Here is a 14,404-nt window from a genome sequence, read left to right as displayed (position 1 = left end):
TTTGCTTTTATATGTGTTTCGTGCTATAAATCTTTCCCTGAGTACTGCTTTAGCAATATCCTACAAAATTTGATATATTGAGCTTTCATGCATTGGAGAAGGAAATGGCAACCCACTCCAGTGTTCTTGCCTGGAGAATCCCAGGGACGGGGGAGCCTGGTGGGCTGCCGTCTATGGGGTTGCACAGAGTCGGACACGACTGAAGTGACTTAGCAGCAGCAGCAGTTTCATTTAGTTCAAAATGCTTCTTAAATCCTCTTTACATTTCTTCTTTGGGCCATGGGTTTCAGAAGAACATTATGTAGTTTCCACATATTTGGCAATTTTCTAGAGGTCTTTCTGTTGCTGTTCTAATATTCCAATGTGGTCAGAGTACATACTGTGTTTGACTGAATCCTTTTCAATTTGTTGAATCTTGTTTTGTGGACTGGAATATGGACTGTCTTGATAAATGTTCCATGTTACACTTAAAAGTGTATTCAGATTTTGTTGGGTAGATTTTTCTATTAATGTCAATTAGGTCAAAATAGTTGACAGTTTGGTTCAAGTCTTCTGTATCCTTTCTGATTTCTGTCTCCTTGTTTTATTCATTATCGATAGAGGGATATTGAAATCGGAATGTGGTTGTGGATTTGTCTAGTTCTCTTTGAATTTCTATCCATTCTTATTCTGTGCATTTGCTTTTGGCATCTGTTATTAGGTACATTTGTGTTTAGATTACTTTATCCTATTGATGAATCTTGCCTGGAGAATCCAATGGACAGAGGAGCCTGGCGGGCTATCATCCATGGGGTCGCAAAGAGTCGGACACGACTGAGCAACTGAACACACACATAACTGGGCTTCCAGGCTCCACCTAGGTTTCTTCTTCCTGTGCCATGAACTGAAAATTCTTTCAGCAATGCGTGTATGCTACGTGGCTTCAGTCGTGTCCGACTCTGCAACCCATGGATGATAGCCCGCCAGGCTCCTCTGTCCGTGGGATCCTCCAGGCAAGATTCATCAATAGTAATAATAAAGTAATCTAAACACAAATGTACCTAATAACAGATGCCAAAAGCATAGAACAAAAACTGATAGAACTGATAGGATTTTCCAGGCAAGAATACTGGAGTGGGTTGTCATGCCCTCCTCTAGGGGATCTTCCCAGTCCAGGGATTGAACCTAGGTCTCCTGCATTGCAGGCAGATTCTTTACCATCTGAGCTACCAGGGAAGACCCAACCCCAGATATCTTCCTCTACTGCTGGTCACCATGACTGAAATCCCTCCATTCGAGGGTGGGGAAATGTGTAGAGGGATCTTGGTGTGGTGCCTGCCTCCAGAGGAACACTCCAGAAATGATAACTGATCTATCAGGATCCGCACTTTTGTTGTTGATTTACATCAACAACATTTGTTGATTCAATTTGTTGATTCAATTCTCTGGCCACCTCCTTTCAATCTGGAAACATCTATCCCCCGCCACCCCCCACCAATCTTCTCTGCTTACTTTGATGGGCCAGCTGATCTGTTAGTGATCATGGTGCATTTCCCTTGTTCTGAGCTCATGATAATTAAGAGAGATACAGGCACACTGGTAAGTGGTTCTCTGCTTCCCTCTCACCAACCCCCACATCCTTCTCCAGCCTCCTTCCATCCTCACCACGCCTCTCTCTCATCTTCCATCTTCAGGTTCTGAAGAGACTCAAAGAAATTGACAGATCCGGATGGCCACCATTGATGGGAGAATGGTCTCCAGACCCCAGGGATCTGGCCGGGGGCACCAGGGGAGCAGGGCCTGCCTGGGCTCCCTGGATGACCTGCCGTGCGAGGGGACTCAGGAGCTGGCACCAGCTCAGCTGGCCATGCTGAGGAGGGCACAGGAATTCTTTCAGACCTGTGACACCGAGGGCAAGGGCTTCATCGCCAGGGCAGATATGCAGGTAAGGGGGCCCTGGACTGGGCCTGCCCACTGGGAATGCCAAGGGCCTGGGTCTCCCTCTCTTGGGTTGGGACCTGTCTCTTGGGATGTGACGTCTTTAACAGAAAGTGAAAGTGTTAGTCGCTCAGTCGTGTCTGACTCTTTGCCACCCCTTGGACTGTAGCCTGCCAGGCTCCTCTGTCATGGAATTTCCCAGGCAAAAATACTGGAGTGGGTTGCCATTTCCTTCTCCAGGGAACCTTCCCAACCCAAGGATCAATCCCAGGTCTCCTGAATTGCAGGCAGATTCTTTACTGCCTGAGCCACCAGGCAAGCCCTTTAACAGAAAAGATGCTGTTAACTCTGTCCTGGAAGGAGACATTGACCCAGACTCTTCTGGGAGCCGGATCTCCTGGGCGCTCTCTTTTTCTGGTCTATACTTGCTGACTGAATTGGGAGCTGTTTTCTCTGACTCAGTAACTCCCTAGGATTGTGGAAAATAGTGATTGCAATATAAGTTGCTTGAAGACATGGAGAAGAACCTTCTGGAACACAGGTGGAAAGGCACCGACTTGTTGCCTTGCAGCACAGCTCTGAGTTGTGTTCAAGCCACTCCCACGAGGTGCTGTGACTCTCAGCTCTGCGGCCGGGTTACTAAACCCGACTCGGATCCACTGTCCCACGCGCCATAAAGCTATCCGTGCTGGGCTGTGGGGAAGGAAACGTAGCATTTATTACCGGGTCAGGCAAGGAGCCCAGGACCTTCAAGCTCCCTGAAGGGTTTCAGCAAAGCATCTTTAAAGGCCAGGTTTGGGAGGGAGAGTTCCAGGGTCTGTGATCAGTTCGTGCACAATTCTTGATTGGCTGATGGTGAGAAATCAGAGCGCTATCACAGGGGTTCAGGTGATCAATCCTTGGGCTCCAGGAAGCCCGGGGGCTATGTACTCATGATCATCAGGTATATGACGTCTTCCATTTGGTGGTGGTGTTTATCACCTGTAGAGCAACTCAGGCAGTGTGCTTCAGATACAATCATCTAGGTCTTTCATGCTAAGTCACTTCAGTCACGTCTGACTCTGCACCAGCAGCCACAGACGGTGTGGCCCGCCCCCAGACGGGCCTCCTTACCAATACTGAAATGAACATTGTATGTCATTTTCATGTGTCACTAAATATTGTCCTTTTGTTGTTGTTTTCAACCGTTAAAAAATGTAAAAGTCATTCTTAGGTCACTGGCCATAGGAAAACAGGTGCTGGGTCCCACTTACAGGGCGGGGGCGTGGTTTGCCCACCCCTGGTCTAGAGCCTTCCTGCCGCTAATGTAAAGGGTCTTCCTGCGGTCTCTCATGCTGCAGTCATGGTTTCACCCGCACAAGACTAGAGGAAGCATAGGTTTTGCTGGAACTCTGACAGCATCTCCCCCACCCCTACCAGCCCCCACTTATCTTCAAGTGCATTTTAGGGGGGACATACAGCGGTGTTAAGGGGATGAAGACCCAAGATGGGCAGGTTTTCTTTCTTCCCCCAGTCTTTTTATTTTGTATTGGGGTACAGCCAATGCTGTGGTAGGCTGCTGCCCCAGTGCTCCTGTTCTTCTTTCTCCTGAGTAATGACAGAGGTCCACTCGCAGCAGGTGAGACGGGCTCCAGACGTCTGACAGGTGCTCAGAGCACCGGTGGGCAGCCAGCTGGCCCAGCAGGGCAGGACAACAGGTAGAAAGGAGCTGGTCTCGGGGATGGCTGGTTGCCCTGAGCTCAGGCTCCAGGGGCAGACATCCTGCTACTGGACCCTGATCTGCGTGGGTGCACAGGGTTTCGGCAGGGATGTGAGGGTCTTCAGCCCTGCCCGTGTCCCCGCCACACCTCACACCCTCCTCCACAAGGAGCCCCACAGTGTGTCCCTTGGGGATCATTCCTGAGAGAGCTGGGGTGAAGACTGCTTTGCAGGGAGGGGTCCCTTAGAGAAGCAGAGTCATGGGCTGGAGGGTCCCGAGTGAGAGGCTGAGGGACACCAAAAGGCCAGGCTGGAGAACGGGTTGAAAGGAGCCCTCCAGCTGGGAGAAAGAGCTGGAACTGGATGGGCAGTCTGCAGCCTCATAAACCCCGTTTCCCCATTTTTTTAGAGAAGTCTGTGGGCTTCTCAGGTGTAGTAAAGAAACTGCCTGCCAGTGTAGGAGTCACAGGCGGTGCGGGTTCAGTCCCTGGGTCGAGAAGATCCCCTGGAGGAGGGCATGGCAACCCACTCCAGTGTTCTTGTCTGGAGAATGCCATGGACAGAGGAGCCTGGAGGGCTGCAGTCCCTGGGGCCGCACGGTTGGGCAGACCGAGAGACTGAGCACCCGAGAGCAGCGTGATGATGTCACTGGTGCCCAGTGCTCGCCTCCCGACACCGCCTGCGGTTCCTGGGTTAGCCAAGCTATAAAGAACCACCCAGCAGCCAGCCAACCAGCCAAACCCGGCCGCTCCCCGTTTATGTGAGCGCCCTGTCATTGGACCCCAGCCGGCTCTTTGCATACCCTCCACAGCAGATTCCAAGTTACAGCTCAGACTTTTAGAAGCCGTCAGAGAGGCGCACAAAGCCTCAAAGAGGCACTATCCGACTCTTACAGGAGAAGCTAGATGACTCCTCAAATAGGGTAGCAAGGAGACTCTTAAGGAATTTTATGGAAAATTGACCAGTTTTAATCCTGAATCTGCAGCTTACTGGCAGTGTGCATTTGTGTGAGTCTCTTAACCCCTATAAGCTGTAGTTGCTCATGTGTGAATTATTTATAACTACCCCCCGACCCGGTGCTAGAAGAGAGTCTGACACCTGTGTTCACGTAGAGCACTTAGCCCCGAGCTGGGACCTGAAATCTCCCTATAAATGCTCACTGTATGTGTGTGTGTTGGTGGTGGTGGGAAACTTACACCCTGATTCTTAATCCCTAGTGCCTTCCACATTGTGATGCTTTAAAATTGTGTGTGCCCGTGTGTGCCTGCTAACTCACTTGAGTCGTGTCCGACTCTGCGCGACCCCGTGGACTGTAGCCCGCCAGGCTCCTCTATCCATGGGATTCTCCAGGCAAGAATACTGGAGTGGGTTGCCACGTCCTCCTCCAGGGGATCTTCCCCACCCAGAGATCAAACCCTCAACTCTTATACTCCTGCACTGGCTGGTGGGTTCTTTACCACTAGCGCCAACTGATAAATCCACTAAAAATTTCTTAACCATTTCTAAGTGACTATTTCAGTGCTTTTCAATACATTGAGGTTGTTGTGTAATCATCACTCCCACTCAGCTCCAGAACTCTTCTTATTTTGCAAAATAGGAACTGTCCCCATTAAAGCCTCCCTCCTCATCCCCCTCACCTAGCCCCCAGGACTATCCCGCCTTATGTCTCTATGGATACGGCTCCTCTGAGGACCTCATATAAGTGGAATCATATGTCCATCCTGGCATGACCTCTGTACTTCACCGAGCAGAATGTCTTCAAGATGCCACGTGGCAGCACTTATCAGAATCTCCTCTCTTTTCGGGGCTGTACCTATTTATCATGTTTTGTTTATCCATTTGTCCGTCAATGGGCACTTCTGTTGCTTCACACCCTTGCCTGTGAACCATGCTGCTGTGATCAGGGATGTACAAATACCCTTGGCAGCCTTGCTCTCAGTTCTTTGGGGTGTGTACCCCAAAGCGGGATTTCTGGACCTCAGGCGATTCTGTGTGTGGTGTTTGGAGGAGCCCTAGCCTGTTTCCACAGCAGCTGCGCTGTCACACTGGGAGGTCAGGTGAGTGTCATCTGTTCTGCCTCCAAGGTCAAGAAGGGACATTTCTGCTGGAGAGTGTCCCCTCTGGTCATCTCCAACAGGCACTGATCTCACTCGTGTCCAGTCTGCGGGAGCAAACGTGGTTATGCTTCTTAGAAGACTTCTGGCCACATCTAGGGACGTTCTTTTTTTAAAATTCTGTTTATTAGTTTATTTATATTTGGCTGTGCTGGGTCTTTGTTGCTGAGCGGGCTTTTCTCCAGTTGTGGCGAGCGGGGGCTTCTCTCTAGTTCCCGTGTGCGGGCTTCTCATTGCGGTGACTTCTCTTGTTGCTGTTCACCGGTTCCAGGGTCTGTGGGCTACAGGAGTTGCAGCACTCAGGCTCAGCAGCGGCACCTCCCAGGCTCTAGAGCACAGGCTCCACAGTCGTGGCACAGGGACTTAGTTGCTTCTTAGCACGTGGAATCATCTAGGATCAGGGATCAAACCCACGTCTCCTGCATTGGCAGGCGGATTCTTCACCACTGAGGCAGCAAGGAAGCCCTGGGGACATTCTTGACCGGAGTGACTGGATAGGGAGATGCTGCTGGTGTCTACAAAGCGTTGTCCAGGGATGCTGCTGAGTGTCCTGTAAGACCCAGAGCAGCTCTCTCCCCAACAAAGAATTCTCCGTCCTGAAATGTCAGTAGCGCAGAGGTTGAGACACCTGTCTAAACCCAGTCGTCAGCCTGGACCAAGCACCTCAAAGCACCAGGCAGAATCAAGGTAGATCCCACCACCAGACCTCACAGTCCTGTTCTGAAGACATTGGTTGTGGCTGGGCTCAACCATAGGGACAGGAGTCTGAACAGGAGACTGTGGGAGAAGAGGAAGACATGAGTCTGGCTGTAAAGGTGGATCCCTTGTGGTTTTATCCTCTTTTATGAAAGTAAAACTCACTTCATCATTTTAAGAAGTGCATTATAGACAGGAGGATAATAAATGTACGATTTCCACCCCTCCCTCCAAGTGCCACCCTCCGGGGAAAAACCACTGTGCAGGGCTGGTATGTGTCCTTCTAAAACTTTTTTTATTTTTTTCTGTGCACATACACTCAGTTTTATCTTTTAAAATGAGATCACAGAACATTGTTCATATGCACTTGTTATTCTTTTTGCAAAATTGACTTCATTTTGTTGGTTTTCTCTTTAGTGAGTGTTTCCTTTAGATGTGTTTGAAGCTATGCAGACCTTAGCTTTACGCTGCAAGAGACACGTTAGGGCCTGGCGGCCTGGGAGACAGAGGCTCTGTCCTTCTGGGCTGCAGCAGGAGACAGTTTTGTCCCTGGACCTGGGGGCCGGCCCCCTCAGCACGGCTGTTCTAGGGCCTAGGCTCCTGTTTTAGGGCCTAGTTTATAAGACCTTGCTGAGCATTCCCAGGGGAGCTGGTCAGGATCTGGAGTGGGTGGGGTGTAGACCAGAGCTCCGTGAATAGGAGTTCAGAACCGCCTGAGATCATTCGTAGTCAGTTGTTTATTGATTCGCTCGTTCAATAAGTGAACGAGTTGCATACTCCTGGGTTGTCAACATTGGGCCAGATCCTGGGGGCACAGTAGTGAGCAAACGTGAGTGGGGCCCCTCTTCCCAGAGCTTCCAGGCCAGAGGAGCAGACATTTATCCACTATTCACATCCATCAGGATGTGAGGTACAAAGTGAGGTGAGACTTGTGAATGAGTGCAATGTGTTTCAGGGAGTCTGGGTCTCTCCTAAGCTGGGGGCTGCCAAGCCTTCCTGGGGAAGTGATGCCAAGAGGCAGGGATTGAGGGTTAAGTGGGAGGCGGTGGAGGGAGGCCAGGGTTTGGGGGGCGTGGACTTGTGAAGAGCTGGTTGGGCTGTGGGCTGAGTAAGGAGGGTGACCCTGCCTCCTCCCCAACTCCCTCCATCCTCTGCCTGCCCGTCCAGGTGGAGCTGAAGGGACACAGGCCCCACCCATGAAGCAAGATTCTGGAAGGCTGGTATGAGCGGTACTGGCTGGGCAGATTTTGGTGGCAGGGGTGGAATAGAAATGAGACAAGGGAATTAAGGAAGGGGTTCACAGAGAACCAGTAGCCCACAGCAGAGGCCCTGAAGGAGAAATCACTTTTTTATCCCAGGCTGGCCTCCACTGTGACTTCAGGCAAATCTCCGAGCTTCACGGGTTATCAGCACCATGGAATGAATCATCGTGTCCCTCTCCATTTGGCTGGGCTCCCTTAGTTAAAAATGCAGACAGCACTAGGTACCCAGGGGACAAGAGCAGAATAAGTTGGTTTTACACAGCTCTGCAGGCCCGGAGACAAAAGATAAATAAGAGGTAATTATGGTTATTAAGACTAAAGGATTTTGCAAGTAGGGCCAATGAAGAGGGGTGAAGAGATCTAGTGTAGGCAGTTTGCTGAGGAGGCTGGAAAAGCCCTTGGTGTCGCTCTGCCGGGATGTGAAGACTGAGGATGACTCGGAAGGTGTTAGGATTGTCGTCCTCCCGCCCCTCAGTTTCAGTGAGAGCAGGAGGAGGAAGCTGGATTGAGATGGAGACAAGGTGTGGGACTCTGTCATGGGAAGGACTTGTGCTCAGAAGTGTTGTTGGATTCAGAAGTGGTGCCAGAGATGGGGTGCGACCTAGCTTTTTCTGGTGCTAACAAGAGCAAGGTTACCCACCTGTCGGTGGTTAGAGGCAATTTGAGGGTCCCACTGACTCTGAAATTCCTGCCAGCCCATGTCTGGGTCCAGCACGGAGACCACATTTTATTATCTTTTGCATTTGTATTTATTTATCTGTGGCTCTGGTGGTCTTTGTTGCTGTGAGCAGGCTTCCTCTAGTTCCAGCGAGTAGGGGCTGCTCTCTAGTTGCGGTGTGTGGCCTTCTCATTTTGCTGGCCTCTCTTGTTGCGGAGCTTGGGCTCTAGAGCATGTGGGCCTCAGTAGTGTGGCTCCTGGGCTCTAAAGTGAGGGCTCCATAGTTGTGATACACGGGCTTACTTGCCCCACAGCATGTGAGATCCTCCTGGACTAGGGATTGAACCCATGTCCCCTGCATCAGCAGATGGATTTTTAACCACCGGACCACCAGGGAAGCCCGAGACCACACTTTAGATATCACATTCAGGCTGAGAGTGAGAGAGAGGCAGATTATCACAAGTAAAGGACTGGAATCTTGGTTTTCAGCCTGCCTCCAGTAGGATGCGTTTAGTCTCAGAAGAAGTTAATGGACCTCCCACTTGCCAGATTGACCCCCCTCCTCGCCCCGTATTCTCTGCCTTTGGCTTTGGCACAGCTGGTTTATGGATTGTCGATAAGCTAGAGATTTTGCTCTTTGCTCAGCAGATGCACTTCCAGAACCTGCACTCACAGTCTCACTCCCCTTCCTTTAGAAAAAAACCCATTCATATTTAATTCAATGATTCTAAACGACTCCGCACCATCCTGCCTCCCCACATTGTGATCCGTCACCTTCTTCCTTAATGCACGTACCTGCCAATTAATCTTTATGGCTTATCAGCGAGAATTTGCCGGAGGATCAAGCTGAGTGTCTCTCAAGTTATGTCATGGGCGCTCACAGCTGCCAGCTCTTTCTGACTGTTCAGATGGGCGTGTGCCTTCCCTCGTGCGGCTCTGCGTGTTCCTTGTCTTCAGCTGTCTGTCACTTCCACAGTGAGAAAATCTGTGCAGCCGTCCCCAGGGGAACAGGAGGAAGGGAGAGGGACAGCTGGGTTCTAATGAACTCCCTTGGGGAGTCACCACTGGGAAGTTTTGATTATTAGGGTGCAAGAGGGTGCTTGCTTCAAGGGTGCAAATTAACCCTAGCCTGGGGCCACTGCACGTCAGGCAGAGGCCAGGGGGAAGCTCAGCTTTGTTCTTCATCTGTCCATGTCTGCCCTTCCATCCCTGGGTGATTGGGGTGGCCCAGGACCCAGGTCCAGTGACCTTGCACCCCACTGGGCCAGTTTCTCTTTACAACACAAATACTCTTGTCCAGACCTTAAGCCAGTGGCAGTTCATGTCTTTTCAGGAGTAGTTGAGAGCCCACCTGGGAAATCCTATATATATATTAAGTTATATATAAATATAGTAAGAAATATACACATATTTACTTATAAATCACCCAGAAGTTGCCAAACAGATGAGCAGGTACCCAGAGATGGCGGAGTCCTAATATTCAGAGGAGAAGGAAGGTGAAGCTTCAGAATCCAGCTTCTGGCTTTTGTCGGCTGGGGATGGAAGGCGCTGCCGCCCCCAGGCAGCCCTCTGTGATGAGCAGTGTTAACTGCGGCATTCTGCATTGTTTTCAGAGACTCCATAAGGAGCTGCCCCTCAGCTTGGAGGACCTGGAGGATGTGTTTGATGCCCTGGATGCTGATGGCAACGGCTTTCTGACCCCAGAGGAGTTCACCACTGGATTTAGTAAGTTCTGATGGGTGCTGGGGCCCCAGGGTACAGGTCAGCCTAAAGCCATATACAGGTTTCCTAGATGGTGCTAGTGGCATAGAAACCGCCTGCCAGTGCAGGAGGTATAAGAGACGCGAGTTGGATCCCTGGGTCAGGAAGATCCTCTGGAGGAGGAAATGGCAACCCACTCCAGTATTCTTGCCTGGAGAACCCCATGGACAGAGGAGCCTGGGGGGGGATAGTCCGGCGGGTCTCAGAGACTCGGACACTGAGCGTCTGAGTACAGAGCCCTGTAAGGAGCAGCTCTGCTCCATCATCTCTGAGGCAGCGTGTTGTACACCCTTTCCTGCCTCTCGAAGTTTCCAGATTGTGGGTCATTTGTTCTCTTTTCATGTGCCCTCCATCCCTGCTCACACCACTGCCCCCTTGGTGCCCACCCCCTGGAGAACGGCAAGGAGCAAGCAGAGAAGCTCTGGGGGGAGGCTCGGCATAAGAGGGGAGCTGAGCTGGGGTTTCCAGTCTGTCTGGGACCACAGAGAGGGAGGCTTACATGGCTCATTGCAACCTGGCTGGCTGAGTCTTCCAGGCTGAGGGGCACCAGCTTTCACAGGAATTTGTAAAGGGTTTGAATAGACCAGTTGTTCTCAAAGTGACCAGGAGGGAAAGAACCAAGATCCATGAATGAGATTTAAAAAAAACAAAACAAAACAGATACGCCATCAGATCTGATACTGATCAGATATTGATTAGAACAAATACAGGTCAGGTAAATCACCATACATCTGCCTCCTTCTAGGAACCTTGTATTTGCTTAGACATCTCTGAGGCCTTTCCTGACCTTCAGAAATTGATAACTGACTTGTAACGTGAAGCACAGTGATGCTGGCGGCCAGGAGGACTAGGTGGTAACACGAAGCATAGGGAGTCGGGCTGCTGGAAGCTTAAGAGAAGGAATCCAGGAAGAGATGATCTGAAGCCAGCCTTTAAAGTTTTGAGAACTACAAAATGCCATAGTACCTGCCATGCACTCTGCCTTTCCCAGGTTCTAGCATCCCTGGCAGAATCTCATCCAAGTAGGAAAGACACAGAATCCAGAGCACGTCATCCAAAGATCTTTGCTCTGAAGGTCTGATCTCCCTTTTCTATCTCTCGGCTGAACCTCAAGTGATTCCTGGCTGCTGAGAAAGTGAAGGTCTTCCTTGGTGAGCATTGCCTAATTCAGACCCTTGTGCCCATGCGTCCCCCAGGTCACTTCTTCTTCAGCCAGAATAACCCAAGTCAGGAAGATGCAGGTATGCAGCCGGCCCAGCTCCAGGAGGAGAAGGTGTATCAGAGTAGAGGGGACGAGGACCTGGGCGACATGGACAAAGATGAAGAAGCCCAGTTCCAGACCCTCATGGACAGACTTGGAGCCCAAAAGGTTTTGGAAGAGTAAGTGGTGACAACCTGAGGGAGGGGGCCCAGCCCACGGACCTCTCCATCTGCCCCTTCTACCTTAATGCTCATGAAACTCTCCACCAGGTCCCGGGTCTCTGCTTCCAGCTAGACCAGTGACCCAGTGCAGCCTGCCCTTGGCCATGACCTGGCTGGGTGCTAGGATTTAGGGCTTGGACCCTGCTTTTTTGCATTATTTTCACAGGAAACATCCTGATCCCCTGATCTCTCACTCTCTGCTGTTTATACTCAGCACAGTCCTTGGCTTAGTCCCCTTCACTTTAGGGGTGCTCACCCACTGGAGGGTAGTGCCAGGCCTTGAGGGTTTTCAGTGAGTCGCACCTGAGGCTTCCTGTCACCGCCTGCTCCCTGCATCTCCACCTCTGCCGGGTCCCTGGGTCTGCAGTGCATCCCTTGTGCTTCTGCCAAAAGCACCTTATGTGGACGGGACTGCATGTTGGATCCCTGAGCCAAACCAAACCTGTTCTGGAAGCAAAGGTGGGAGGTGGACCCGTTTTCACCAGCTCATCACTTGGGTGATCAATAACTCAGCTGAAAATTTTAGATGGTTGCCACTTCAAACCAAACATAATACTCCCATTTTTTTTTTCCTTTTTGGCACAAACTATTTTGTAAGAAAGAGACACATAAATGTAAGCCCAGGCATTTTCAGTGAAATGATATCAAGGGATGTCGTAACAGGTGGAAACTAGACAGAGGCCTGAGAAATGTGGAATGACTTCTGCCCCCGTTCCCATCATCACCTTTTGCCTCTTCGTGTTGGGGTCTCTGGGTCCTAGGTTGGGAGTGAGTTTCATGAGGGGTGGGAATGTCCTGATGATTGGAGCTGCTGTGTCTGGAGCTTGGAAAGAGGAAGATTATGGAGGAAAAGGATGAAGAGGAAGAAGAGAGTGGTCTTCACACAACGTGTGGGCCAATACAGCATGTGTAACTCAAAGCATCTTCTAGGTTGTGGCAGAGTTGAGACAGGCTGGCGAGAATATGGGCAGACCAGAGGGGACACCAGACCCCACCTCTCCAAGGACAAGAGGCCAGAGCCCAGTGACCATACCCATGACCCTGTGAAGCCTTGTCCTGGAGGAGGGGGCAGGAGAGGGCTTCTGGGGGCCAAGGGACTGTCATGAAAGCCAGGTGTGTCTCTGTCCACCCATCACTTCCAGGCCAGCCACCTTACAGAGGCTGCCCGGAGGACCTCTGTCAAGGGCCCCGGGCAGGGCTGAGCCCGCATGATGGCTCCTGCAGAAGAGAAGGTTCCAGGGAAGAGTCGAACAGCAGACAAAACCAACACACAGAGTAGGGGGCCTGGGGACTTCCCTCGTGGCCCAGTGGATAGGAATCCGCCTGCCAATGCAGGAGACGTGGGTTCGACCCTGGTCTGGGAAGATCCTACATGCCTTGGAGCAACTGAGCCTGTGCTCTGGAACCGGTGAGCCACAACTAGTAAGCCTGCATGCTGCAACTACTGACGCCTCCGTGCTATAAGGGCCCAAGAGCTGCAGCTACCGAAACCAGCATGCCCTAGAGGCCCTGTACGGCCACTACTGAGCCTGTGTGCCCTAGAGCCTGTGCTCCACAACAGGGGAAGCCTCCGCAATGAGATCGCGCAGCACAACAAAGAGTAACCCTGCTTTCCAAAACTAGAGAAAGCCTGTGTGTGCCAATGAAGACCCAGCACAGCTGAAAATAAATAAATAAAATTATATATATATATATAAAGATGGTGCCCGGGCATTGCAGTTTTCATTTAAGTTAAACACTGTAACATGAAACATGAGGGGGACCATCCAGACTGCAGAACCCCAGACAAGGAAGCAGAAGAGGCTGGGAAAATTTCAGAGGTCTTTAAAGATCTCACCAATCAAGATGACATCTTGTTGGTTCGTGTGTTGTTCCAGAAGCAGGGAGATGGATGGACTGACCACCCAGAACCCCTTCTTACCCGCTACCCCTATATCCTTACAAGAGAATGACCCTGGCCTGGTCCAGATGTGGCAGGCAGAACACCCGGACTCCCAGCTTTTCTCAGTGCTCTGGCTGGCTGAGTGATTGGGCAGCTGATCAGCCTTGGCTTATCTTCAACCAGGGTTCAGAGATTTGTTCCTTTTCCAGAAATTTGGGGCTTCCCAGGTGACACAGTGGTAAAGAATCTGCCTGCCAATTCAGAAGAAGCGAGAGACATGAGTTCGATGTCTGGGTTGGGATGATCCTCTGGAGAAGGAAATGGCAACCCATTCCAATATTCTTGCCTGAAAAATCCCATGGACAAAGGAGCCTGGGAGGCTACAGCTCATAAGGGCACAAAGAGTTGGACATGACTAACTGCCCAATATGCAAAAAAAAAAAAAAATGTGTAACCACAATTAGGTGGTTCAAAGAGCTTTGAAGAGCACCACGAGTTCTGCTAATTTCAGAGGAGGCTCAAGCCCCAATGGCTCACTGCCAGGTTCCAATAGGAACCTGAGGGATGCACGCAGACAAGCCTTGGCCAGTGAGGTGCATCTTGAGTTTATCATGCATTTACTTCATGAGGGGCAGCCAACCTCAGTGATGGAAGGTCACTGTGGTATCACTCTGAGACCCTTCATCTCAGAACCCTCTGTACCATCTCCATTGTATCTACAGTACAGTAGAGCAGACGACCACATGTTCTGTGGTGGGGGGGGGCGGGGAAATGGAACTCATTCTGGAAAACAGGGAGGCTCCTTACCTCCCTTTCTCTCATTTCCAAAATCTCTCATGTCATCCAATTCAGTGCTACATTTTCAACAAGTGATAGATACTTGTTGGATGAATGGGTGGATGGGTAGATGGGTAGATGGATAGATGGATGGATGGATGGATGCATGGATGGATGGATGGATGGATGCATGGGTGGATGGAAGGGTGGGTGGGTG

The 14,404-nt window shown here is 50.8% G+C and overlaps 1 protein-coding gene across 1 annotated transcript in view; it reads left to right on the top strand.

Annotated features, from left to right (window-relative positions):
* The window catches only part of CRACR2A (calcium release activated channel regulator 2A), a 119,166-nt gene that overhangs the window by 39,108 nt on the left and 65,654 nt on the right, over positions 1-14,404 (top strand). The window contains exons 2-4 of the mRNA XM_040233744.1: positions 1,674-1,924; positions 9,959-10,070; positions 11,303-11,486. Coding sequence (XP_040089678.1) covers positions 1,709-1,924; positions 9,959-10,070; positions 11,303-11,486 — 512 coding nt within the window. The 5' untranslated portion in view covers positions 1,674-1,708. The remainder of the gene's footprint in view (positions 1-1,673; positions 1,925-9,958; positions 10,071-11,302; positions 11,487-14,404) is intronic.

Source organism: Oryx dammah, unplaced genomic scaffold (genome assembly GCF_014754425.2).
Source record: "Oryx dammah isolate SB20612 unplaced genomic scaffold, SCBI_Odam_1.1 HiC_scaffold_29, whole genome shotgun sequence".
NCBI classification, from domain to species: domain Eukaryota; kingdom Metazoa; phylum Chordata; class Mammalia; order Artiodactyla; family Bovidae; genus Oryx; species Oryx dammah.
The sequence above is the reverse complement of the archived record's forward strand: the minus strand, read 5'-3'. Positions and strand labels throughout refer to the sequence as shown.